Source organism: Boleophthalmus pectinirostris, unplaced genomic scaffold (genome assembly GCF_026225935.1).
Source record: "Boleophthalmus pectinirostris isolate CB_2022bp ecotype Guang Dong unplaced genomic scaffold, ASM2622593v1 HiC_scaffold_21, whole genome shotgun sequence".
Lineage (NCBI taxonomy): Eukaryota > Metazoa > Chordata > Actinopteri > Gobiiformes > Gobiidae > Boleophthalmus > Boleophthalmus pectinirostris.
The window spans coordinates 8,356,942-8,383,929 of NW_026571175.1; the positions used below are offsets into that span (position 1 = coordinate 8,356,942).

The 26,988-nt window shown below is 35.4% G+C and overlaps 2 protein-coding genes and 1 long non-coding RNA gene across 3 annotated transcripts in view; 1 reads left to right on the forward strand and 2 right to left on the reverse strand.

The window, feature by feature from the left end:
• Window positions 1-26,988, forward strand: part of LOC129410067 (uncharacterized) — a 42,879-nt gene that overhangs the window by 14,868 nt on the left and 1,023 nt on the right. The window lies entirely within an intron of this gene.
• On the reverse strand, window positions 1,685-6,673 carry LOC110173330 (sperm acrosome membrane-associated protein 4-like). Its single transcript, XM_020939332.2, has 3 exons — window positions 6,481-6,673; window positions 4,252-4,362; window positions 1,685-3,377 (listed from the first exon to the last, which is right to left on the reverse strand). The coding sequence occupies exons 1-3, from the start codon at window positions 6,527-6,529 to the stop codon at window positions 3,160-3,162; spliced, it is 378 nt and encodes a 125-aa protein (XP_020794991.1). The 5' UTR covers window positions 6,530-6,673; the 3' UTR covers window positions 1,685-3,159.
• Window positions 24,096-26,782, reverse strand: LOC110173319 (lymphocyte antigen 6A-2/6E-1-like). Its single transcript, XM_020939317.2, has 3 exons — window positions 26,652-26,782; window positions 25,697-25,804; window positions 24,096-24,827 (listed from the first exon to the last, which is right to left on the reverse strand). The coding sequence occupies exons 1-3, from the start codon at window positions 26,701-26,703 to the stop codon at window positions 24,577-24,579; spliced, it is 411 nt and encodes a 136-aa protein (XP_020794976.2). The 5' UTR covers window positions 26,704-26,782; the 3' UTR covers window positions 24,096-24,576.

Sequence of the window (26,988 nt, forward strand, 5' to 3'; positions counted from 1 at the left end):
ATCTCGGTAAGAACTGATTGGATACAGGTATTGCTACAATTTAGACCTATCTATCACTGCAAAATAACATCAGGTGCTACAGCTCCACTGGTCTCTCTGTTGTGGAATTGTAACAGAGGTCCTGTGTTATCGAGACTAATAAAAGACATACTGACCATGCATCATAATAACAGACTATAAAGTTCTATACCTTCATCGGGATACATATTCAGTATTGTTTCTGTAGTTTTGGGGTCTAAGGGAGCATTAACATTGATTTTAGCACTTGGTTGTTTTTCTACTATTTTACAAATTTTGCATCTTATGATTAAATGAGTACAGTACACCTCAGTGTTTTTATAAAGTGTTCACTTATATATTGCCCTTTTGACTATACTTTAACATGCACTTTTTTTCATTGGCCTTCAATTTCAGAAGAAGTGTCAAACGTAAATATAAGCACTGCAGCAGTTTCTGGGTGGAGACCATTGCTTACATCTAAAACCATAACAACCACCAGTCTAAAAACTCAATCTTTTCCAGTCCAAATGCAAAATAATATCTGTAAATTTTGCATGAGATCCAGCTGTTGTACGATAATTGTATTTACATGTTATATATGTCATGCCTTTGTACACATTGGTTTATTAAGTTTGAAAATATTACATTCTGAAATTTCCCATTGTAACTGACAGTCCTATTTACCTATTTTTAAGAGACATACACAGTTGCACATGTTACATTCCTATACCTCTTCTCTATCTGGTCTTTTTGTATTTTCCAATATAAATTTTGTCACCTCTGTTAATAAATTTAGTTGAGACTGATCTACAGAACACATTTCCGACATCTACACTTAGCCTACAGGAGGTAGCCTACAAGAGTGCAGCTCAGAGGACCCAATTTCACTCACTCTTCACACTAAGCATTCAGTGTAATGCCAATTAAAACTGAATGCTGTGGAACCCCATTCTACTGGATCGGAAATCACCACACCCTGTGTTGATTTTTTTCAAGGCATTACTAAATGCGCTGAGTAAACCTGAAGGTTGTAGAAATCTGTTCACTTTGTTTCCTCTCTAATCGTAAATCATTTTTTATCTCCGTATGAGCATCCAGCGCAGCACCGACGCATGTAGCAGAACATAGTTCTATATTTCCCTACTAATCGGAAACCACCACTAATCGGAAAACACCATACCCTGTGTGGATTTCGCATAATAGGTTGAACCTTTATGCATAACACAAGCTTCTCTGTGTGGGACCGTATCCACATGTTGCCTTGTTATTCTCCCTTAATCTCTTAATATTTCTCTCTTTAATATTTCTCTGTTATATCTCTTATCACCACAATCAAACACCATACATAACCCACTCAACAACCACCAACTCAACATACTTTCAGACATGGGCCATGTAACCACTGTGGCTGCCCGGACATACGGATGTCTCGAAAACATTAAACAAAAACTCCTCAGAAACATATCTGAAGTAGTGTTTTGTTTCATTCACCTTTTGTTCAACAGAGATTGGCAATTCCAGGGCTGAAATCATCCAAATGATTCTAGTGAAGGTGTTTAAGTTTAAAAACATAGTGGAGCACTTTCTGTATTACCGCCTGACATCACAAGATGGAATAGAGTGGTCTCTATATGAGAGAAGAACTCAGTTTGAATATGCAGGGTTTCTGTGCTAAACAGGAGTGTTGTTAATATTGGCCCCTTCATAGTTTAATCATCAACAAAAATAGTGAATTACAAAACAAATATAATATAAAAATCTAAAAAAAAAAAACAAAAAAAAACTTACAAAACATTAAAGCAAACCTATAATGCAAAATCAACTTTTCAGAGCTTTAACAATGTTATATTTTTTTCCTCTCACGCCAAGTTGTATTTGGAGTGATTTGTGTATGTTTGAGCAATCTTTGTTGTTTCTTTTTTTGTTTTGTCTCTTTTATTAAGTCGTTGAGATGAATATTACAATTTAAAATATGCAAATTACAACATCATGATCCATAGATTATAACTATATAGCCAACAGATGCACGCTAGGTCTTCTTTAACACTACAATTATTTGTCCCTTCTGATTGGTTGTGTTGTGTTCGTACAGGCTATAGACACAGGACCACCAGTTTAAATGTGTTTTAAATATTGTACAGAATCAGTTTAAATCAAATTTTAGCATAAATGATAAGTTAATATAGAATATGTTAAACTATTTGTTAGGGTTAGAGTTCATGCTTTATTAAGGCTATTAAAGGCTATTTCTCTGGAATGTTTCACAGTATCCTATTAAACCTTTCTATCGTCATGGAAACGAAACCTGACCAAATTACAGGTCAGATCTGTGGACAAACAAACTCACTCACAGTCAGAATACTAGTTATTCTAGGTATAAAACTAACTTGAGCTATAAAACCACCTGTAACTGAATAAATGTAAGGTAGAGCTGTTTAATAACATACTGTGGAACATTCCAGGCAGAGCAATGGCATACTTATAAAAACAAGTAGACATCCAACCAAAGCAAAGTGCATCTTTAAGTTATGGAATGGTTTATGGTTTAAGTTAAGATTAAATTTGTGTTTGTTTAAAGAGAAGGCATTTGACTTCTAGTGTATTAACTGCTAACACACTTTTTATGGTTTTGAAAACGCTATATTCAACCAAAACAAGTTTCACTTGTGTTTTTCACACTCTGAGACTCCCCTTCCTGCTAATAAAGCTACTGCACATCACATCAGGTTTGTCATGTTGCTGTATCATGCTCTGTATCATGTTTTTGCATATTTATGGAGAATTGTCAGAGTCAGGGTTTGGAAAATCATTTGTTTAGTTGTTGTAGATGTTAGCAGAAGTAAACAAATTTGTCACCTACAGCTTTATCTCAACTTACACCATAAAATAAAACATAACTCAGTCAAAATTATAACATTTTAGGCCTGTTCATAGCAACAGAAGCTAACATGCAACTACAGCTACATGATCACTTCCATCCCTCTAGACCAGATCTCTTCTTATGTAGTCAAATACTTGGACACTTTTCCATTTATTGTAATGCATAATGTCATGATTTAAACCTCAAATGAATACATTTTGAATAATAATAATAATAATAATAATAATAATAATTTTCTCTGTTTAGCATAATCCTTCAGTGTGTGTTGTTGTTGGGGTCTACTGTGAAACCCAGAGAGTGCTGAGGAGTGTCAGGACTGTTCCTATGGCGACTGATAGATGCAACGAGGAGGCGGAGTTACACATGTCGGTGGAGCAGCAGTTGAAGGTGGAGGTGTAGGCGGCTCCCAGGAGTGAACCTGTCAGGGTCTTTCCACACAGGTCCGTGTCGATGCAGCCGCGGTTATGAAGCTTCAGAGCGCCAGTGGCATTGAACTCTGCACACACAAGAGAGGTATTAGTCCTGGTCTTAGTTTGAGTTCAGTTCAATCCTGATGTAGACCTGGTTTGGTTCTGTTCTAGTTCTGGTCTAGTCTTAGTTAAATTCTGGTTAAATCCTGGTTAAAACCTGGTTAAATCCTGGTATAGTGCTGGTCTAGATCCAGTTGAGTCCTGTTCTAGTCCTGGTTAAGTCTTGGTGTAGTGCTGGTTAAAATCTGGTCTATTCCAGATTTAGTTCCAGATTTAATTCCAGGTCTGGTCCCAGTTGTAATGCTGTGCATGAGCTCAGCCTTAGTAGAGAATTTCTACCAGCTATTGCATTCTGTTGTTATGTACTTTGGCAAGACACCTGACCTACCTTGCCTGTATTTTGCATTGATGTAGGTACACACGACAATGTTTTGCCAGCATTTCCCGTTAATGTGTAACCTTTCTGATGTGGGGTACACTGCCTTGTTGTTTCTGTGATATTATTGTGTTGCCATAACACTCTAAGTAATTCTTGTGTCATAACTACACATCAAGACTGAGAAAATAATATTTAAAGGCACGTTGTGTAACTTTTCTGGTGGACAGTATATCAAATGCTTTTCTTCATGGAAATGATATTGCTTAGTCTGGAATGTTTCACAGAATGGCATTAAAACTAAAAAGGTATTTTCTAGGAGCTATTAAACCACCTGTAATTGAATAAATATAAGGTAGAGCCGTTTAATGTCATACTGTGGAACATTCCAGGCAAAGGAGTAACATTTCCATAGAAACCAGCAGGTGATGGACTACCAACCAAAATATTACATAGTGCACCTTTAATTTATTAAAAAAAAAAAAAAAGAAAAAATCATAATGAAATGTTGCAGTGTGTCTTACGGGCGTCTCCACGGTAACAGCTGGAGGTGCCGTTGTTACAGTCGGTGTTTGTCCCTAAAATACATGTGCTGAAGATCCCGATGTAGCACTCACGACATGTCAGGCCATAGGCTGGAAAAGAGAAAGAAAAATACAGTTATTGTGTCCAGGTAGACAGGCACCCGGGTTATTTTGGTGCTATCATTATGCTTAATTGTCTACATAGATGGACACTGACACCATCTTGAGCATATGATGTAGGAATATCATGTAGGATTACTGATGACCTACATGTTTTCATTTGAAAGGGTGTGGTGAATGAATCATGGGACTGTCTAATTCGAGTTGATTATACAGTGCATTTACAAACAGGCTTACACCTAACACACTGTCAAGCTTTCTTACATTAGAAAAGGTGTTATTATGTATTTAGTTATTATTTAATTATAGTAGGTGTGCACCTATCCGATATTAGTATTGGATATCGGCACCAGTGCTGAAACATTTGCTGGATTGGATTTTGGCTATCCGCACTATTTACTGGTCATAGTTGGCCCAGAAAGTTGTATGTATTCAAAGTTGTTCTGTAGTAAATTTAGATCAGTTTTGTCATTTTATATGTGTTTTAAGGAAATAATGCACTGGTATTGGTTGATAGTGATCGGTCGATATGTAAAGCTGTAGTATCGGAATTGCTATTGGAACTGAACAGGCTGGATTGGTGCATCCCTTCTATTTTGTTCATTATTTATTATAATTGTATTTTTGTGGACGGAAACCCAAAAGATTTAATTTAGTAGGTAGCAATAGGCAGCTTTAGTACGCAAACTATGAAATATTCAGTGAAGAGCCTTTGTGCAAGTTAGAAATATGTGACGCAGGTGTACTGATACTGCCACTGATACTGATAGTGATAGTGTACCGTGAAGATATCTGTGTGATCTGGTCAGACCGGATTCAGATTAAAGTGCACCTGTGGAAAAGACATTTGTGTGTCCCACTGTTGACCTTATTACTGACTAAATGTTACTACACCATGCTTTTGTTTTGATGGCACTTTTGGTTAAGTGGGTATCCCATTCATTTAAATGGAGAAGTTTTGTTGCTAAAATATATAATGTGATGTAAATATGATGTAAAATACATTGATTTGGGTGAAAGGAGTAATATAGATTTTATATAATATTGGTATATAATATTGGTATCAGAAAGTATCAGTTCTCAGCCTAAACTAAACTAAAGGCTTATAGCTCTAATGCTGAGCTATAAACCTTTAGATGTTTAGTTGATTAATTGGTTGATGGAGCTTACCTAAATTTGTATTAGTAGATTAATTATTTTATTTCATAGAGAAGGATTTACATATACATGGGACAACAGCAGAAAGTAGAAGTTAGTGAGTGAGTTAGCTGAGTTAGGTGACATTTTTAGAATTTATATGTAAAAAGCAGATTAAACTCATGACTCACAAGTTGAATGTGTGTTTATATAAATACACTGTTTCCTACTTTTTTATCTATAAATAGTAGGCAAGGCGTAGTGCTGTGAGTGCATCTTAGGTCAGAGCTTTTGCCGCAAGCCGAACACAATATTAGCAGTCAAGTCAGCATCACAGACTCAAGTTTCAAGTATAAATCTAAAATAATACAAAATATCCAAATGTTGTCAGTATATTAAACATTTCTTAACTGATAGCTGGACCATTATTTTTAAAACAATAATGCTACAATAATTAAAGGTTCCTATATTATACAAAATGGATTCTTGTGAGCTTTAAGCTGTGTTATAATGTTGTTTTCTCATCACAAACATGCCTGGAATTGTGTTTTCTTTCATTCAAACATGTTTGAGGAACCCCTTATTATCAGTCTAACCATGTTCCACCTTGTGATGTCATAGTAGTAGTTTTCAAGTTAACAGCTACCTTTTAGCTTTAGTTCAGAAGAGATTGACAATTCTAGAGTTGAAATCATCCAAATGATGAATGATAATGAAGATGTATAGAGTTTAAACACACAGTGGATCACTTCCTGTATCACCACATGACATTCGAAGGTGGGACAGAATGTTTTCACTTTGAGAGAAGAACCCAGTATGGTAAATATACTAAAATACTAAATATGCAGTTAAACTAGTGGGAATGAAACAAAATACATCTCCAGGTATGTTTGTGATGAGAAAACAACATTATAACAATAGCGTTATATCGCCCCTTTAAACCTTCATATTATATACAATGTTTTCTCTTACCTGCTGCCATAAACGCGCTGAGGACGATCAAAGTCTTGCACACAGACATTATGTTTTCTTCAGGGAACAGATGAGAAAGTGAAAAATGTTACAATAATAAACAGCTTGTCTTATTGATGGTTGAATTAGCGATGTTTGTAGGTTCAATGGACCGGGCTGTCTGGAGCTCAAGAGAAGTGATCTGGTCTGTCTGGTTTGGGGCGTAGTGCGTGTAGACTCACATTACAATTAGTCACTTGCTGCTTAAATGCTTATTATAACTGTAAATGTTTAAAGGCAACATAATGATCCCTCGGTGACCATGGACCATTAAGGCTATTTACTCTTACTATACACATGCACTGGGTTTTGGATACTTTGTAGAGACACTGTACATTCATTTCTTGGAGGCTGTTTCCTCATCAAAAACATACCTGGAGTTTGTTTCATTTATACATGTTGTTCCACCTTGTGATGTCATGAAGTGGTAGTTTTCAAGTTAACAGCTACCTTTTACCTTTTGCAAATTATTCTGTGGAGAATTTCTTGTATTACCACATGACATCACAAGGTGGTAAGGAGTGACTTCTGTTTTGAGAGAAGAACTCCTAAAGCCTAAATATGCAGGGTTTGTGTGTTAAACATGAAACAAAAGACATCTCCGGGTATAGTTTGGATGAGGAAACAACATTATAACAGATCCTAAAATAGCATAACATGGGCCCTTAAAAGTTTTCATGGTTTTCTAATTTGTACTTTATTTAATGGAATAGTAACTGTAGTAAATGGTTATCATAGTTTTACATCACTTAAGTAGCAGTTTGTGGAATAATTTTAAAAGAAATGTATAAAAAGACAGAAAGGAGCCTACTGCTGAATTTATCTGTGTTATCAACACGGAAAATGCAAGGACATATTATGCACAAGCAGCATTTTTTTCTGGCAATTTAAATAAAACAAAACAATGGAGTTGTAATTTATTTTTATTAGTCTAATTACAAATATTGTGCAATTTAAACAGGTTTTGACACTTGTCTACATTACTATTGCTATGTAACAGTTATGGAATTACAGCTATGTATATCATATCTGCCATCTGCCATGTCCAAAGATGAAGTGAGATTATAAATTTATAAAACAGAAAAACTAGGCCACATCCTTATGAAATTTTGTTAGCTATGTTTTAAAACATATATGAAATAAATTATATATATATATATATATATATATATATATATATATATATAGGATTTCATTGCTTTGAAGATTTTAATTTTTTATTTATTTTTTATTTAAACAAAAACAGTGCACAGAAAACATTAAACTCAAAGGAAAAAAATGCACTGTGCCACATTTAGCTACAAGCTACATTCCAGCTGCAGCCCTTAGGTAGATCCTATCTTATAGTTAGTCACGCTTAGACCATAGTTAGGCCATGAACACTTGTACTGATCACGGGCTCTTAAAAACGTGTTGTCAAAGTCCATTTTGTGTTTTCAGACAATCTTAAAACTTTTTTGACAGTGTTTGCTGATGTGTGCATTGAATCTCCATGGTAACTACTGAAAATTCCACCAGACATGTAGAACACTCACAGCGTGATATCACTGCAAAGTATCAATAGTAGCCTAGCTACTAGCCTACTACTTTCTTAACCTTGACCTAAATACCAACCTTATCTTACCTTTAAATCATATTGTTAATCTAATAATAAAGGATTTATGTCATTTTTGTCCCCGTAAATGAGGTAAGTTGCTATTAATTCAGTGTATATATTTTAGTCCCCACAATGTAATACATACCGCTGCAGTCTTGTTAGGTTTCAGTACTTTGTGGGGACATTACATTACGTTACATTCATTTTGTGGAGTTGAGACTGGTCCAAATTGTTACTTAACCCAAACCTTAAAGTTACACTGCGTAGTACCTACTTGTCCCCATGGAGATGTTATTGCTTGGCCTGGAATGTCCCATGGTATGACTTTAAGCATACATCTAGCATTTATTCATTACAGGTGTTTCTGTTGCACAAAAATACATGATTTCCTTCTGTGAATAGGGGAGACTCTGCACAGATCTGAATAGTAATGTAGTGTATTGGTGTGTTGTAACCTGTTTGTCTGATTTTGTGATAGATATGTTTAACTTACACTGTGGAACTCTGTAGACAAAGCAAAAACATTTCCATGGCGACAAGCAAGTGGCGCACCCTCCACTAGAAATGTTATGTAGTGTACCTTTAACCTTCATAAACCCATATTATAATTTTATACCATGTTGCTGATGTATGAGGACCTGATTTTGTCTCTGTAAAGTGTGTAAAATGTACGCACAGATTCCAGTCCTCAATGAGGTTAAGCCAGTTTAAATCCATTGATAATTAGTTTTACTGTATAATGAATTCATTACTTCCGTCTTTTTTCTACAATTACTTCTAAATTACCCATTTTAATTTATTAAGAATGTTTTCCGCTCAGTAACTACATAATTAAGAAGTCACGAGTCAGGGTTATGTAATGTGAAGTCTTTATTTATATATATATATATATATATACATATATATATATATTTTTTTTGTATAATACTTATTATATTATGTTGTTTCATCATCACAGTGATACCTGGAGTTGAGTTTTGTTTCATTCACACATTTTAACACACAAACCCTGCATATTTAGGCTGAGTACTTCTTTCAAAATGAAAACGCTCAGTTCCACCTTGTAATGCTTTTTTTTTTTTAACTCCATGTTTTTTGTGGGTTTTTTTAGTCCATACGCCTCATTTGGATGATTTCTGCCTTGAAATTGTCAATCTCTACTGAACAAAAGGTAGCTTTTAACTTAAAAACAACAGCTTCATGACATCACAAGGTTGAACAGAGCATTTTGAGCTTTGCAGACAGACAGACTAATAATAAAGAATTACTCAAACATGTGTGAATGAAAAAAAACACAATTTCAGGTATGTTTTTGAGGAGAGAACAACATTATAACATGTCATAAAGCTTACAATAATACATCTGTGTCTGAGTCTACTTCTTTGGCTGTACATTTAGATAACTTTAATTCTCTCTCAATGCTCAATATGGAGTACAGGAAGGATGGCACTTTTTTCTTGTTTTTTTTTTTGACCACCCTTAAAAGTGAAGTTGACTTTGAGAAGACAAACAAGTGAACAACAATGTGTCTTTTGTGTTCCTTGTTCTCGATTTACAAGGAAGTATGCTGGAATTTTTGTGAGCGTAGTTTCCTGGTAAAAATGAGCCCTACTGAGAGCTTGTTATCTGAGACTTGTGTAAATGGCTCATTGATCACGTATCATGTTACAGACTTTAAGGTATATTATGCTACCCCCCAAACCAGGAAATACACAGAAGAGAATGAGAGAAGAGAGTGTACATGTTTATAGATTATAAGGTTAAGATTGAATGTTTTTGTTGTTTGATAAACGGTCAATGATTAAGACAAACCCATTAAACCAAGGGAAGGCATATGTGTTTATAGCACAATTCATACACAAAGTAATTCAAAGTGCTTTACTGAGTAAGAAAGACATTAAAACTACAATACAAACAAATCAAACCCAGAATATCACCAAAAAATGAACAGTAAAAGAGATGAGTGCAGAATGAAAACCTTTCAGTCATATACAGGTCTAAACATAACTGTTTTGAGCCTGGATTTAAATATAGTCAGATCAGAGGCTTGTCTCACATGTTCAAAAAGACTGATTCAGGTTTTAGCTGCATAAAACTGAAACATTTACTCCCCATCTTTAGTTCCTGAGCTCCTCAGAGTGCAAATAGTCCATGTGGCACTAACATGTCACACATGTACTCTGGTGCTTTGGTCATGGAGAGACTTGTACACAAGCAAAGCTGCTTTAAAGGTCTTATATTCCACAAAATTGACTCTTAAGCCATGTTTTAATCTTGTTACCTCATCAAAAACATGCCTGGAGTAGTGCTTTGTTTAATTCCCACGTGTTTGAGTTATCCTTTATTAGTCTGTCCACAATTCCAAAGGTCAAAATGTTCTCTTCCACCTTGTCATATAGTGGTAGTTTTCAGGTTAACAGCTCCCTTTTAGAAGAAATTTTCAGAAGAAATTTCCAATTCCATGATTGAAATCATGTGCATGGAGTTTAAAAACACAATAGAGCACTTACTGTTTTATCACCTAACATCACAAAAACTAATATGCAGGATTTGTATGTCAAACATGTGTGAATAAAACAAAACACAACTCCAGGTACTTTTTTGATGAGAAGCCAACATTAAAACATATCAGAGACTTGAGCACAGGCTGCATGTGCTCATATTTCCTGGTTGGAGTCAGGACCCGAGCAGCAGTTTTCTGGATGTACTGCAGCTGTTTTACAGTGAGCAGGCTGTTACAATAGTCTAACCTACTGGAGACAAACACATGGATAAGTCTCGTCAAGTCTGCTTTAAACAGTAAACCTTTGATTGTTGCTGTTTTATAGATGGTAAAAAGCTGCATATGTTAAGTTGTGTTAAGTTAAGTTCAATGCTGAGTCCATTATGAGCTCTAAATTTCTAGCCTGAGTAAAAGGTTTTAGAGAGAGAGACTGAAGGTGACAGCTGACACTTTCCCTTTGTTTCTGTGGACCAAAGACTATGACTTGAGTCTTGTCTGAGTTTAGAAGATTGTTTTGCATCCACACACTGATCAGTTGGATGCAGTGGTGGAGTGAGTCCACTGGTCCATAGTCCCCTGCTGCCAGTGAGATCTGAGAGTCATCTGCATAGTTGTGGTAGGACATATTATTGCTGAGTATTAACTGGCCTAAAGGCAGCATGTAGAGATTAAACAGAAGGAGTCTCATGGATCGACCCCTGGGTCATCTAAGACACACACAGACACAGTATTTCCTGTCTTCTAGATAGGACTTGAATCAGTTTAGTGCAGTATGAGAGTTGCCCTCCCAGTCCTCTCTGTAAGAGTAGCCCATGATTAACAGCTTCAAAAGCAGCACTCAGATCTAACAGCATCAAGACTGAGACTTCTCTTGCATCAGTGTTCAGGTGGATGTCATTTGTCACTTTGATAAGAGCAGTTTTGGTGCTGTTGTGGGGAATTGTTCATTTGAAGGAAGTTCGTAAGCTGTATTTTATTTTATTTTTTCAAAGCACAAAACTGTCTTCCTGAAGATGTGAGGCAGCATACCTTTATCCTATCTTCTTTCTTATTCTGTAAAGCACTTGAGTTATGAACTGTGTATGAACTGTGCTACACAAATACATTTTCATTACAGTGCTTTTTATTACTGAAACTGAAAAACATCCTTACTGTGAGTGGGGTTGTCTTTCCACAGATCCTGTAACTAGAATCAGTTTAATGCCATACTCTGGAACACTTTTGGCAAACAATAACATCTCTATGGAGACAGGCAGGTTCAGGCATACTTTTCAAAAATTCCATAGTGCACCTTTAAGTACATTTTAATACCTTCTGTGCCTTGCTGTTCAAGTAACTGGGAACTTCTCACAGTAGGACAAAGCAATATTGGTTGATTTGAGGAGCTACAATGCAGTCATTTCACAATATGCAATTACAAAAAGGAAGTCTATTAAAATTGGTGACAGGGGTATTTTCCACTATGTATTTACCTCACCATGGGAAAGTGCATTAGAGAAAACCATGTCTTTATTATATTATCACAGAACTATCAAATTTTATGACGTCACCTGAAACCTACAGAGATTAAATCGACTGTAAAAAAACAAACATGTTGAATGACTCATACTGTTTTGTTGATTTTCAAAAGCCTTTATTCTGTTTAAACAGTGAACCTCCCTTCTTTCAAATATGTGAAATGTTTGCTTAAAATCAATATAAAACAATACAGTATTATACACAGAGGTGGGGTGAGTAGCTAAAAATGAGCTAAGATTACTGTGACTACAAAATGTTAATACTCAAGTAGAAGTATGATGTTAGTTAGAATTTTAAGAGATAAAGAAATATTTGGGGAAACTACTACTCAAGTCAAATCAAGTATTATACTGTCTATCTGGACATAATATCTGATTTATTATTTGAACTGAATCTACTCTGAGTGACAGAATATTTAAATATGCACAAATTTGTCATTCTAGGACTATTAAAATGATAAATGTACTGTTACGCTGTAAACTATTTTGAAAACTATTTGAAAACTTGTCTGAAAAATACAGTTTGTTTAAAAGTTGCTCAAATAATGCACTTGAGTAAACGTAACTGTGTACTACACATCTCTGACTATAAGTATGTTCATTTAGCTAAAGCCAGTATTTCTCAAACTGTGGTCTGCTATTACAGACATTCGTGGGGCAATTGGGGCCCTCTGCAGGTTGAGTAATGATGTTTTTTTTGAGAGAATTTATTCATGTTTTTTTCTCCTTCAGGTTTAATGCTATTTAGAACTATTTAGAACTTTCATACTTGCATGGTTTAATCTTGTTTTAGACCCTGTTTAGCCCTAACAGAGGCCTGCTATAGTCGTGGTTTAGAACTGGAAGGTAAAATATTTGGTGTATATAAATTTAAGAACCACTGGCTTAGATCAATTATAATTACAGTTTAACTGTTGTTATATTTCCAGTGCTTTAGCTCATGTCCCTCCACTGAATATCATAGAGACATTATAAGAGCATAAATGAGTGATAGACCTCATAGACTGTTCACCCCAAAAACCAAAAGCAGAGCGCCCATAGCTGCCTGCACAGACAGAGGGGAGAGGCCAGTGCCCGGCCCGTTGCACAGGCTGGTGTCGCAGCATTTCATGGTGACGGTCAGTTGGTTCTTGGGGTTGTTAAAGATGTACATGGTGCTGTTTTTGCAGAAGGATGGTTCAATGCAGCCTCTTGAGTGAATCTCCTCAACCAGACCACTCAGCACTGTGGAGGAAAGGGAGACAAAATAATTATTTTTGTGTTTAAAGGTCACAGTTTATGTGCAAACTTGGTTAGTTGGACTTTTTTTGTAAAATTATAATCTATAATATTTCAATGCCAATCTTGTCTGATCTTGGAAGCTAAACAGGTTTGAGACAGCTGGAAATACTAGACACCACACTCTAATGCTGTGTCTTTAGACTTGGCTTCACCTAGCCCAGTATGAGTGTTGGTGGTGGTTGGAGGGGCAGATGGTGCAGATTGGCAGCCTTGCTTCTGTCAGTCTGCCCCAGGGCAGTTGTGGTTACAATTGTAGCTTACCACTACCAAGTGTGGAGTAAATGAATCATAAAGCATTATACATTTTATTTTGATTACAATTAAGACTCAGCTGCACTCACATGGGTCTCAGTAATTCCAAATTATAGATCATTGATTACTTGGTTCTCAAGATGTTTTATGTCTAAGTTGTACAGAGACACCTTCAGTCCAAATCGACCTCTGGAGCTTCTATTGCAGTTTCTTACACGATGCAGCCCCCTGCTGAACAATGCTGTGATCACTTTTGGAAGCAAACATGATTCAAGGCTGTGGTATTATTTATTCACAATTGAGTTTAATTATAGGGTGTGTCATATGTGACTATATTTACATAGTTCTTCTATGAATCACCTCACATCCAGATAAGACCTGAGTGTTTGTTCAGTGAATTAAAAATATGAGATAAAAAAATAGATAAAATTCTAAGACACTTGATCATAAAAATACATTAAAGGGAAACTCATTTATCAAACTTCAGTGCTTTAAAGTGCTTTATAATTTTATATAGGTTTTGAATAATTGCAAACAAGTAGTGATCACTACATTGTGGGCAGAGATATGGGGTAGGTGAAAACAGATAATTTGTTAGTACTGAAGCCTTAAATTCAGGAATACAAGATTACTCAAGCATGCATGAATCAATCAAAATATATAGTAACTCTGAGTAAGATTTAAATAAGGAACACTGTTAGGGTTAAAAGGTCAAGTCGATTGTACAGAATCTTTCCCCTTTAAGATGAATGGTAAAAAATATTGCTAGAATACAAGAAATGTCATATTCTCTGCTATAAAGGTTAGTTCAAATTTAGCCATGCTTTTCTTACAGATAAAAAGCTGTGAATGGGTCTTTTTGTAATATGTTCCCCCATTTTAATGTCTGCATAATCCCTGAGTCATCTTGCTTGATCCAACCACAGTCACTAATTTGTAGTGCATGTTTCTCAAATGCAGAAGACATCTCCTTGATTCTAAATTCTTGTAACATTCAGAACAAAATATATAATGTTTTTTGCCTGAGATAAATAATAGTTTGGTGTTTCGATTGTTAATTCTAAGAAAATCTGCATTCTTTCTTAGTCTTTTCGGTTGACTTTTTCCCCGTATTTATGTGTAAACTGCAGTGTGTTTTTGACATGGACATAGTATGTGTCTTTCTGATTGGTTAATCTGCCTGTCAATCACTCCCTCTGAAATCAGGAAGATGTACAGATTCAGATCCACTCGTCTTTGTACAGTTTTATCAAAGCGTGTGGTTCTGGCTGGTCAGGTAATCCTTCGTTCAGTTATGATCCATAGCAAAAGAAAATATCTAATGTGTCAACCCCGAAATTAAAACTTTACCGAAAAAAAATAAAGTACAGCAAATTCTACATTGCTATTAGGTACTCACTGGCGACTCCAGAGTAGCAGTTGGTCTGAGTGGAGGTGCAGGTGATAGTTTCTGCAATGGCACAGTATCCAAGGATGGAGGTATCACAGGTGTTACATGTCAGGCTCTGCACTGTCACCACATAACAAGAACACACAGGACAATTAGAGCAACTTCATCTTCAACTTTATTACTTATGACTATTACGTAAGGGTCAACTGGACTCTTGAGGGCTTTAATCTGTGTTACAATGTTGTTTGCTCATCAAAAACATATCTGAATTTGTGTTTTGTTTCATTACACAATCCTTCAATATTAGTCTTTCTTTTCTTTTCAAGTTAACAGCTTTTGTTCAGTAGAGAACAACGGGAATTCCAGGGCTAAAATAATCCAGTGATTCTAGTGAAGGGTGATGGAGTTTAAAAACACAGCAGAGCACTTCCTGTATTACCCCATTACATCACAAGATGGAGCAGAGTGTTTTCCATTTGAGAGGAAAACTCTGCCTAAATATGCAAGGGTTGAGTGTTGAACATGTGTGAATGAAACAAAACAAAACTCCAGGTATATTTGATATATCATATAGATTTACTGATGAGGAAAGAACATTATACCATAGATGAGAAAATAGTGCAATATAGGCCCTTTAAAGGTATGCTATGTAGTGCCACCTGCTTGTCTGGAGATATTATTGCTTTGTCTGGATTACTTACTCTGATTACTTTCTTTAAATTATCTATCATTTTTTGATGCATTCTCAAGTTGGCCCTCCATATTTCCAAATGACTGATTGTTCATGTGACAATACAAACATAATTTACTTGACAAAATAACGTCATAGTAAAAATGTATAGGAAGTCCCTATTATAAAAGAAATAATGCATTTTTAATGCAATCGCAACTATGTAACAAACAAATTAACTTTCTCTTTATAAACAAAATGAAAATATAGTAGACTGCCTATCAGTTAGTAGACTGTCTGTCCACTGATCTGAAGGTTGGTGATTCTATCTCCCACAGATAAATGCGGTCATTGTGTCTTTGGGCAATCCATCTCACCCCTAGTGTGTGTGTGTGTGTGTGTGTGTGTGTGTGTGTGTGTGTGTGTGTGTGTGTGTGTGTGTGTGTGTGTGTGTGTGTGTGTGTGTGTGTGTGTGTGTGTGTGTGCGTGCGTGCGTGCGTGCGTGCGTGCGTGCGTGTATGTGTGAATGGGTGAGTGGTTTCTTGACGTAAAGGACCATTTACCTGAACACAGATTAAACAGCATTGTTCTCAATATAATTTAATTGTAAATAAATGAATCTTTTTGTGTGTACATTTTTTGTCATTGATGACAGAAAAAATATTAGTTTTAGAATTCACCACTGCTTTCTGTATTTTCCAACTTTTAGTGTTCTGCAGTTCTTCACAAACTGCTACTTAAATTATGTAAAATTATGATAAATATTTATCACAGTAACTATCGCACCAAACCAAGGAATAATAAGATTTGTAAATGTGCTTTAAACTGTTTAAATAAAGTTTTCTTTTCAATAAGTTCTCTTTTAGATAATCTAAAATACTATGAGAATTATGCTAAAAGTACCTATATATCTAGTACTGTGAGTAGAATTTTACGTGCACACTTTTACTTAGCCTAGTACAGTTTCCCCAGCAGTACTTCTTTGTAATTGAGTTCATTTTATTTGTACTTTGAACATACATTTATCTTTGTCATAATTATCTTTACCTGTAATCTATGGCTCTGTGTCTTCTTAGAATATTGGAGCAGGTATGATCAACAAAGCCAGTAGTTCTCAAACTGTGGTTCACCTTCATCCCGCATGTCAGTTAATACTAAGTGATATGATCACTGAGAGATCACTTTCATATCACTCCAAAGGCATACAGACGAAAGATTTAGGAAACCACTTTTCTGAAAACCACAAATGACTAAGGATGGAAAAGAAGGCTAAATATTACACTATTACACTATTTTCTGATCTATGTTGTAATGTTTCTTCATCAAAAACATCGAAAACGTTTAGAGTAGTGTTTTGTTTCACTGACACATATTTAACACACAAACCCTGAGTATTTAGGGTTTCTTCTCTCGAAGAGAAAACACTCTGTTCCACCTTATGATGTCAGGTGGTAATACAGGAAGTGCTCCACTGTGTTTTTAAACTCTATTCACCTTCACTAGAATCATTTGGATGATTTCAGCCCTGGAATTTCCAATCAATAAACAAAAGATGAAAGGGAGCTGTTAACTTGAAAACTACCATTACATGACATCACAAGGTGGAACAGAGCTGTGGAGATGCACACAATTTAGACTTAAACTTAAACAAAAGTTATTGAGGGAAACAAGGGAAATTATTTGGACACAGAAGCTCACACATCAAAACAATAAGGTTTACTCAAACATGTGTGAATCTTCACATTTTTATGTAGCGCTTTTCCACCTTCAAGGCCTTTTACAACAAAGAACCACTCACCCATTCAAACACACATTCATACACCAGTGTACACAGACACTAGGAGCAAGGTGGGGTAAGTGCCTTGCCCAAGGACACAATGACAGCATTCATCTGTGTATGTAAGTTAAATAAAAACTGAAAAAAAAAAAAAAATATATATATATATATATATACATATATATATATATATATATATATACACACACACACACACACACATACATATACATACATACATACATACATACACACACACACACACACACACACACACACACACATATATATATATATATATATATATATATATATATAGAGAAATACCAGGGGCTAAGGAAGAGCTAGAGAGCCTAAAGTAAAGGCATAGTGGTGCCTGTGGTGATCGGACACTCGGGGCTGTAACCCAAACTAAGAGTGGCTACAACAGATATACCGGGAAAAACAACGGACATCTCAGTCCAGAAAGTGCAGTACTGGGAACAGCAAAGATACTGCGCAGAACTCTCAAGCTCCCAGGCCTCTGGTAGACGACCCGAGCTAATGAGGGTGAGAGAGACCTACCACCGTGGAAGGTGAGAAACACATTTTATATATATATATATATATATATATATATATATATATATATATATATATATATATATATATATATATATATATATATATATATATATATATGCCATCAGCAGAAGAAGAAGCATAGAAAAAGTAATAATTGCCTAATGGTTTTGCACAGTATAGGTCATATTTTAAGACTTAATTGATGATTATATAATATACAAAAAATACCTCTGCAATAAATCCAGTTAAAACCCTACCTGATGCAAACAGAGTGACAAAGGCCACACAGCTCCAGATAAATCTTTTCATGATGATGCCGTTTTTAATGACATTCATGAATTTAACTTTGATTTGAAGTTCAGTAGCTCCTGAGTCAGATCTATTTATAAAGTCTATGGACATCAGCGATAAACACATATGAAAGATTTTGATAAGAACATTTGTCAAAGGTGACGCTGAGATTAAGAACTGGAAACACCCTTTTTGAGAAACACATTTTATTAAACAAACATTTCTTGGCATTAGTATTTGAAAATATATTAAAAAAAATATGCTGACTATAGGACATTTTGCAGTTTATTAACCAGCTAGTCCAGCAGTTTATTATCCAACTCATACTCTGTGTACAACCATATTAAAGAAGACATATTGTGCTTGTGTCTGCTATATAGTTATAATCTGTTATAATTTGCACAATATTCAGCTAAAATGGTTTATTAAAACAAACAAGTTCACTGACTATTGTGTTAGAAAGTTGCATTGCTCAATGGGAGCTGACTTTTAAATTTTATTAAGAAAACCATTATGTATATATACATAATATACATATTAAAAACAAACAACTACTTTAAATGTATCTAAAATGTCACGTGTTAAATTAAGGCAAAATGTACAGTAAATCAACTGTAAATAGACTGTAAATGGACTGGGAATGAATTGTAAAAAGATTATAAATGGACTGTAAATTAAATGTAAACAGACTGTAAATGTGTACTTGAGTCATGAACTTGAACTTGAACTCAAAGTGATTATTTTGATGGCACTGTTTTCAGCTAATGGGATGTATATATAAACAAATAAACGTCACTGCAAATGTCATCACAGCAAAGAGACATGCAATTGTCCGCACCTCCAATGGATAGCTGCACATGACACTAGTAAGCCGAACACATGTGCTGCCGAATCCTACACATATCACTGATTCAGAAAGTAAAATTGGAGAGTGAAGTAAGAACAGTGGGTGTGTACCGGTGCTGATGAAAACAGGGGTAAACAGGGGCAAAATGGCATCTTGAAAATAAGCGATTAAAGATTGCTCAAACATGCACAAATCACTCCAAATAAATCTTTAAGATGGTGAATGAGAAAGGGGAACAACTGTAATATGGATAAAAGCTCCAAAACAAATGGTTCTCAAACTGTGGTTCACCTTAAAGCAGATCTGTTGTGCAAAATCAACTTTTCAGAGCTTTTAACCATCTTTTAACCATTTTCATTTACCATGTCATGTAAGTTGTATTTGGAGTGATGTTTGCATGTTTGGGCAATTGTAAGGGATCTAGGGTCAGGGTCATGCACAGAACACAAAATTCAAAAGTTTAGCTTTTATTTAGCTTAAAAAATAAATAAATAAAAAATTACTCAAAATTAACAGTAACTTCAACCCGTAAAAGAGGTCAAAATAACAGTGTTGTAGTGTGATTAAAGAAAGGGATTCCTTATTTAAAGGAGGGGTAACTGATATTACAGATTGGAATTTGAGAGTTCTAAGTTAAAGCAGCACTCACATGGCCTTTGTGAGTTCAGCTTTGACTAGAGCTAGTTTTGGGTCACCACTCAACAAATGTTGACAAATATTACCATCACATACAATATAATAAATTACCTATGTTAATAAATTTATTAATAATTAATTAAACAATTGATCTGAAGATTCGTAAATTCTTGTCCATCTCAGTGACTCATATCTGGAAATGACATCATTATTCACCAAAGCAAACAGTGGTTTATGAATATTTATTGACCAAGTTAAACAGACAGCATTTAAATATGAAATATGCAAATGACTGTAGGTTGCGCTAAACCAGGCATGTCCAAACTATGGCCCGTGGGCCAAATGCAGCCCACCATCATCATCAAATCATCATTGTCATGACATTTAGTTCAGTGATTTACAGCTCAGAATTTTTATTCTGTGAAATAAGACTTGTGGTTTGAGAGATAGTAACTCCTTCCACACTCCCCTGCTGCAGTCTGTGTTCTCACAGACACAAAAGACTCTCCCATCTTCTCAATCTATGTTGTAGACCTATTACATAGAAATACTCAACGGAATGTTTTCTGTGTAAAACGTATGAGATAGAATCTGAGAAAAAGATAGTGTAAATCGCGAGACGCATCATGACGCATGTGCATACACAAGTGCATTTGATTAAAGCCATTGTACAAAAGACAAAAGTGGTTCTAGGGTATTTAAAAGCTCATATTTTGTAATTTCTGGGTCTATCCACATAAAATTAAAAGTGACTAAAAGATAAAACACACTTCTATTAGAATATTTCAGGTATAAGCATATATACTCGCTGCATCTGGGGGGGACAACACTTAAACTGTTTTCCTATTGGGCCGAAATAAATTACAACACAACATGCACGGGGCGAACATGTGTATCAAATCACAACACCCATATCAAACTATTCGATATTTTATCAAATATTGTAGCATCTCTATTTAACGTCTATGTAGAGTGCTATAAATCAATGACAAAAACCAACACTTTAAGAGTACCAACTTTCAGTGCATTTATTGTTGAGTATCTTGAGTATAAGTTATCCAAAAGAGCATTTCAGATTCATGTGTAGTATGTCATCAGTCCATGGCTGAAATTACACAATGAGATTACCACCATAAAGTACATTTATTAAACAAATTTTTGTATGATCTATGGGGAAGACCATTTCTAAACAATGAAACAATGGCATAAAAGTACACTTTAAGAGCACTGTAAAACATAAAGGTACAGTTTGAGAGTACAAGTTCAAGTATATTAACTGAATCTACATTTTAGTACAATGCCTATCGAAGAGCATTTCTGAACCAGTTTGCAGTTTGCTAGATTTTATTTCAAGCTTATGACAGTACAGGTATATAATATTTCATTTACATGGTAAAATCTCACATAGTAGGTTTGCTACATATATTCATATAAATATATACTACAAATCAATATCAAAAATGTACTCTATGAGTGTACCACCTTCAGGTAAATTCAACAAAGGCAAACTCCAAGTGATTTGGAAGTATACTTTAAAACAATAAACTGATGTTATATTTATATTGTGCATCTTAAAAATCTATGGCACCAAGGTACATTTGAGAGCTTAACATTAGGCGCATTGATATGTGGCAATTAGTGTGGTTTATCTGAAAATGCATTTATGTACAATGTGTTTGCAATATATCCATCAGTAGTATGCGATAAATCAATAGCTAATAATGACATTATGAGATTACCATCTTCAAGTACATTAAAAGAGCTTTTCTGAACAGTGCATTTACATTTATTCTAAGTGTGACGTAACTAACAGAGCATTTCTGAATGTGTTTGCAATATATTCATGTGTAGTATACAATGAATGTATTCATGTTTAGCATGGCCTACTATAAATCAATGGCTCAATTCTACACTTAGACTTCATTAACAGTGAGTGCATTAGAGCAAAGAAAAGTTGAATTTCTGTACTGTACATTTGAACCTAGCACACTTGTAATACAGTTTTAGTATACTGTAAATTATTGGTGGCATACAAGTGTACCCATTATAAGCGTGTTTAATCTAAATACATTCTATTAGAGTTGATGTAAAAGTGCTATTTGAAAGAATTCACTTTTAATATATTGTAATGTAGTGTATTACAAATATGTGACAACAATGTACACTTAAAATGCACCAACCTAAAGTGCATTAGGTGGGTTTATACTTTGGTTGTGCTTTTTAACAAATGCTTTATTAAATAGTGTGCTTACAACATGTGGAAAAGTATGATTTAATCGATGTTTATCTAGTATATTTAAGTATGAATACAAACACATTTATGTACTGCTTAATTTCAAATATCTTTGGAAAGAGCATGCTATCAGTATGTTAGAAATATATTCAAAATTAGCACAAACAACACAAGCTTTGACAATGCATAGGAAGTGCATTAAGAATATATAATTTTGTTCAGTTTTTTATTTGGGTTAGTTTGTTAGTTGTTAGTTAGTTAGTTGTTTTAGGACAACTTGGTAAAAAGCTGCATATGTTAAATTATAGGTATTTCGATATTTGGAAAAGCCCAATCTTTTCTTAAGTGGTAGAATAGATTAAGAACTCTACTGAACTAGAGTAACCAGTGTGTTATTTTAATTTACCCAATCGATAAAGGGTAAATACCTCCTGTGGTTGGAGCACATTATTTTGACTGACAGTTGAGTGACAGATTGAGGAGTGCCAGTGCTATTCTAGAAGTTATTTTACCTGGTTTACCTCTGTGTCTTTGTTACATAAATGCATTTTATGATCTGAACACACCTCTCCTCAGTCCACTGTGGCAATCCAATATTCAGACCATTCAGACTCATGACCCATAGAGTGACACTTTGCTGTGTCTCAGTTATCTTTGCTTTGTTCGCCTCCTCTCCCTGTTCCTCCATTTTTCACCTGTCACTCATATGCACCATACTAAAGGGCCCATCTTGCACTATTTTCTGATCTGTAATGTTGTTTCCTTGCCACAAACATACCTGGAGTTGTATTTTGGTTCATTCACACCTGTTTAACACAAACCCTGCATATTTAGAGTTCTTCTCTCAAACAGAAAACACTCTGCCTCCACCTTGTGAAATTATGTGGCAATACAGGAATTGCTCCATTGTGTTTTTAAACTCACACACCTTCACTAGAATCATTTTGATAATTTCAGCCCTGGAATTGACAATCTCTATTGAACTAAAGGTAAAAGGTAGCTACCACATCATGACATCACAAGGTGGAACAGAGCATTGTGAGCTTTGGAAATGCAGACAGACTAATAATGCAGGATTACTCAAACATGTGTGAATGAAACAAAACGCAACTCTGGGTATGTTTTTGAGGAGGTAAGAACATTATAACATGGCTTAAACCTCACATAAGTCAGTTTTGTGTAATATATATATGTATATATATTTATATATAATTTAAGTGCTGTCCCAAACCTCAGAGGAGTTTGAAAAACAAATCTCTAAGTGCTTCAAAAATCACATATAATAACAACAATAAAACACAGATCAGCAGTGACGCAGGCCTATATGCCTTTTGAAATAAAAACAGTTCTAGCTGCCTCGTAAACGCTTCCACTGTCTGTGGTGCCCTCAGGTGTAGAGGCTGTGGAAGTATAAAATCTAAGAATGGCATGCACTATTCAGTTGTATTTATTTTATGTCTGTCCACACAGTGCACCAGTGCAACAGTGTAGCACAGAGTAGGATGAAGTGCACAGTTTGCGTTTTGAGGGGAGCATGGGCCTTCAGGATTTGCAGACAGCCTCCCGAGTGGAATGTGATTTGACCTGTTTAAGAACACAAATCAGCTCACTGGTGTAATTAGAAGCTCAGCTAAGTCAGTTCTTTCTGGTCAGATTGAGTTAGAGCAATGCTCAAATGAGTGTAAAATGAGCCCCAGAGCTTCAGACAGAGCAGTGCCTTTAGTTAGCATCACACCTCAGGGAATGTTGATAACATCAGCTGCAGAGTCTCAAATAAGCAGCACAAGTAGAGGGACAGTAGCAAAGAATAACTGATGTTGAACATGTAGTGCAATCATAGTTAAAGGTGACATTAAACATGCTCTGAATAATTTATCTAATAATACATTTACTGACAGTTTTATGGCTCAACTCTGTCACGTGGCGCCCAGTTTAGCAGCTCTATTTAAATGTGGTTAGGGCGGAGTTGAGGTGTTTGGTCCCACTTTACACAAGTACAAATCATATCCACAGGTAGATCATGTTTAGATTTTATTTTGTTCACAATGAAAAACATATTCAGACAGTGTGTAAAGGATAAATAAAAAAAAAAGTGATGGAAGATTTACAGCTCAGCATTTCCCTGAAATGCTCCATCGTCGACTTCCACAAACCTGAGGGTTCAACATGGTTAAATTGGAACAAGAGTCACAGACCTATGTCACAGCTACATACAGTCACCACATGGGGGCGTAGTTCTTTAGATCGACTAGATCGAATATTAAAGAGCAGCATCGGTCAGATATCACTGTGCATAGAGAGTAAGCCTGTCACAATAATTACTACATCAACTTTTTTGCTAATTTTTTTTCTGAACTATGATAAAATTTGTGCTGAAGAATGTTGAATACATAACTTCAATGGTATAAAATAGCTTCAATATTATTTATCGTCTATATTTCGCAGTTTCAAATTGAGTTATTTAGTTATCGTGACAGGTCTAGTTGAGAGACAGGCCCATTACATGTAGCTCCCCCACACGGCGGCCAAGGCAGCAACACTGAGCACAGACAGGCTCAGGGTGGAGGTGGAGGCTCCGTTCAGGGTCACTGGGTTGCACTTGTCGGTAGAGCAGCACTGGCTCTTGATATTGTACTCTATGCCGATGAATGGCAGGGTACCGTTGGAGGAGGCAGTGTTGTTGACGCAGGTGCTGGACATAGTGCAGCCCTGTTTATTGAAGCCACTGAAGCTCGTGATGGAGGGGAACTCTGAGGAGAGAGGGGGAGGTGCATGTTTCACTTTAATTGTCTGTTTAATTACATTTTATATTTAAAGGTACTGACTTTTTAAATTTAACTATGTAGGCAGAGAAGAGGCAAATACTATAAAATTAGTGTAATAATAATATTTTGATTTAGAATTCCATAAACGTAACCCGTGTCTCCAGATATGATGGAAATGTGTTCAAATCAAATATAGGTTTTAATGCATAACAGTTATAATACTAATTTGTTCTTAAATACTAAAACATGCTGTCCTATTTATGTTATAATTTGGTTCTCAAGACGATAATCTAATCAGAAAACAGAATGAGTCTCACATGAGTCTCTCATTTGGGTTGCCACTTCCAATGCTGAAATCCAATTGGCTTAAAGCTAAAATACCTCTCTCTGATCTGAGTGGTCACTACCTAAGCCCCAGCACCTGCAGTCATCATTTTTCATGAAACAGAGAGACTTGTAAGCACTGGAAAACCTGGTTATACAAGTTTGACAGCCTCATCAGAACAGACCAAACCAGATTGAGTGAAAATGCAGTGATTCATGCCAATGTGATGTCCCTCATTAAGTCTTTAACTGTTACACATGTTTTTCCATTCCTTTATTTAATTGACTCAGTCACGGTTTCTTTAATTATATGTTTGATCCAGAACAAAATGTATTTTCAGCTCTCTCATCTTGGTTTGTTTTTGTAGAGTTTATTGTGAGTGACATGCGCTGTTATAAAACTGGTTCTGTCGCTATCGTATATTCCATATTCAAGCTAGTGCCTACCTCCCCCCTGTCTGTGAATCCCTGTCTGTGTATGAGCAAGACAGAGAAGTAAGAGAGGTTTGTGCTAAAATACATTGACTTACTGGCCTCGGATGTGTAGCAAATGCTGTCGTTGCTGCATGTTATAGTGTCAGAGTTCAGGCAAACCCCCAAAAGTCCAACACCGCAGCTGTTGCAGTCCAGGGACTCAACTAGAAAAAATAAATAAATTAATTAATGTTGTAATCACATTTGAAATATTTATGTTTGAAGCATTTCAAATATATGGTGTTCATCAGTTCCAGCCTCCTGTTATATGAGACATTTTGAGGACTTTTTCCCATTCTAAAGATGTAATATTTTGTTTTAAATTGTTAATCGTCCTGAAAACAGTCCTGATTTTTCCATAGATTTCATTCATTCATTCTAAAACCCATTTGACAGACATGTTACTATCACATTTTAAAGTATTGTAAGTTAAAGTATAATTGAATTCTAGTGACTAAGTTAGGTCAGTGTTTTGTTTTTTTAGCAGATTTTTTTTATCTAAATTGGGTAGAAAAATAATTGTATTATTTTTTGACACTTGTGTGAATGAAATAAGTAGTAATAATACAAATAATAATTATTGTTTAATTAACTCAAAACCAATTAATTCAACTGTCTTTTCATTTGAGCAACGGCATCTCAGGTGGACCACACCCAGAGTCATTCTTTAGCCATTGTAAGCTAATCCTTGAGCTAAGTCCCACCTCTTTGGTCAAATAACCAATTGTTTCTTATCTAACGTCTGTGTGTGGACCGACTGACAGTGCTGTTGTCATGGCGATGCCTATAGCAGCCCAAACAATACATACAATACAATCAGTTTAATGATGCACTGTAATTATAATTAACTTAGCCAGCAAACAATATGTAGATTCTTTAGAGTTACATTATTAATTGCTATGGCAACTGTTCTAACTTTGATTTCAAAATGTCAAAATACAACAGTTTTTTTTCTAATTCCCAACAAAACAAACCAGAACATTTTGAATTATTTTTAAAACTTTGTCTTACCAGTGACAAGGCAGGCGAGCGCTGCGACAATTCCAATCAGGATCTTGGCCATTTCTGTTTCTAGTTGTTTTTAAGGTGCTGAAAGTTTAAAATCCTGCTTGCGATGTGCGTCTGTAGGCTGGAAGCTGAAATGATACTAGCTGGACCCAGTCAGTCTTTTATAGGAATGAGCAGCGGAGCAGGTCGGACCAGAACTCAAGACCTGAGGGAGTGGACTAAGGTCTCTAATATGGAAGGAATGTCAGGTATGGGGTTCATGGGGCTTTACCAGTAGGAAACAGATGCTATCGCGACTAAAGACACATAAAGGTATAGATTTTAAATGGTGTACAGTTTT

What these genes read in the sequence shown, in the direction of transcription:
- LOC110173319 (XM_020939317.2), bottom strand. Translation starts at nt 26,703, where the DNA reads ATGGCCAAGATCCTGATTGGAATTGTCGCAGCGCTCGCCTGCCTTGTC. An exon ending in GCTCGCCTGCCTTGTCACTG is followed by an intron (nt 25,805 to 26,651) that starts GTAAGACAAAGT and finishes TATTTTTTCTAG; the next exon opens with TTGAGTCCCTGGACTGCAAC. An exon ending in TTGCTACACATCCGAGGCCA is followed by an intron (nt 24,828 to 25,696) that starts GTAAGTCAATGT and finishes CTCTCTCCTCAG; the next exon opens with AGTTCCCCTCCATCACGAGC.
- LOC110173330 (XM_020939332.2), bottom strand. Translation starts at nt 6,529, where the DNA reads ATGTCTGTGTGCAAGACTTTGATCGTCCTCAGCGCGTTTATGGCAGCA. An exon ending in CAGCGCGTTTATGGCAGCAG is followed by an intron (nt 4,363 to 6,480) that starts GTAAGAGAAAAC and finishes TCTCTTTTCCAG; the next exon opens with CCTATGGCCTGACATGTCGT. An exon ending in CTGTTACCGTGGAGACGCCC is followed by an intron (nt 3,378 to 4,251) that starts GTAAGACACACT and finishes TTGTGTGTGCAG; the next exon opens with AGTTCAATGCCACTGGCGCT.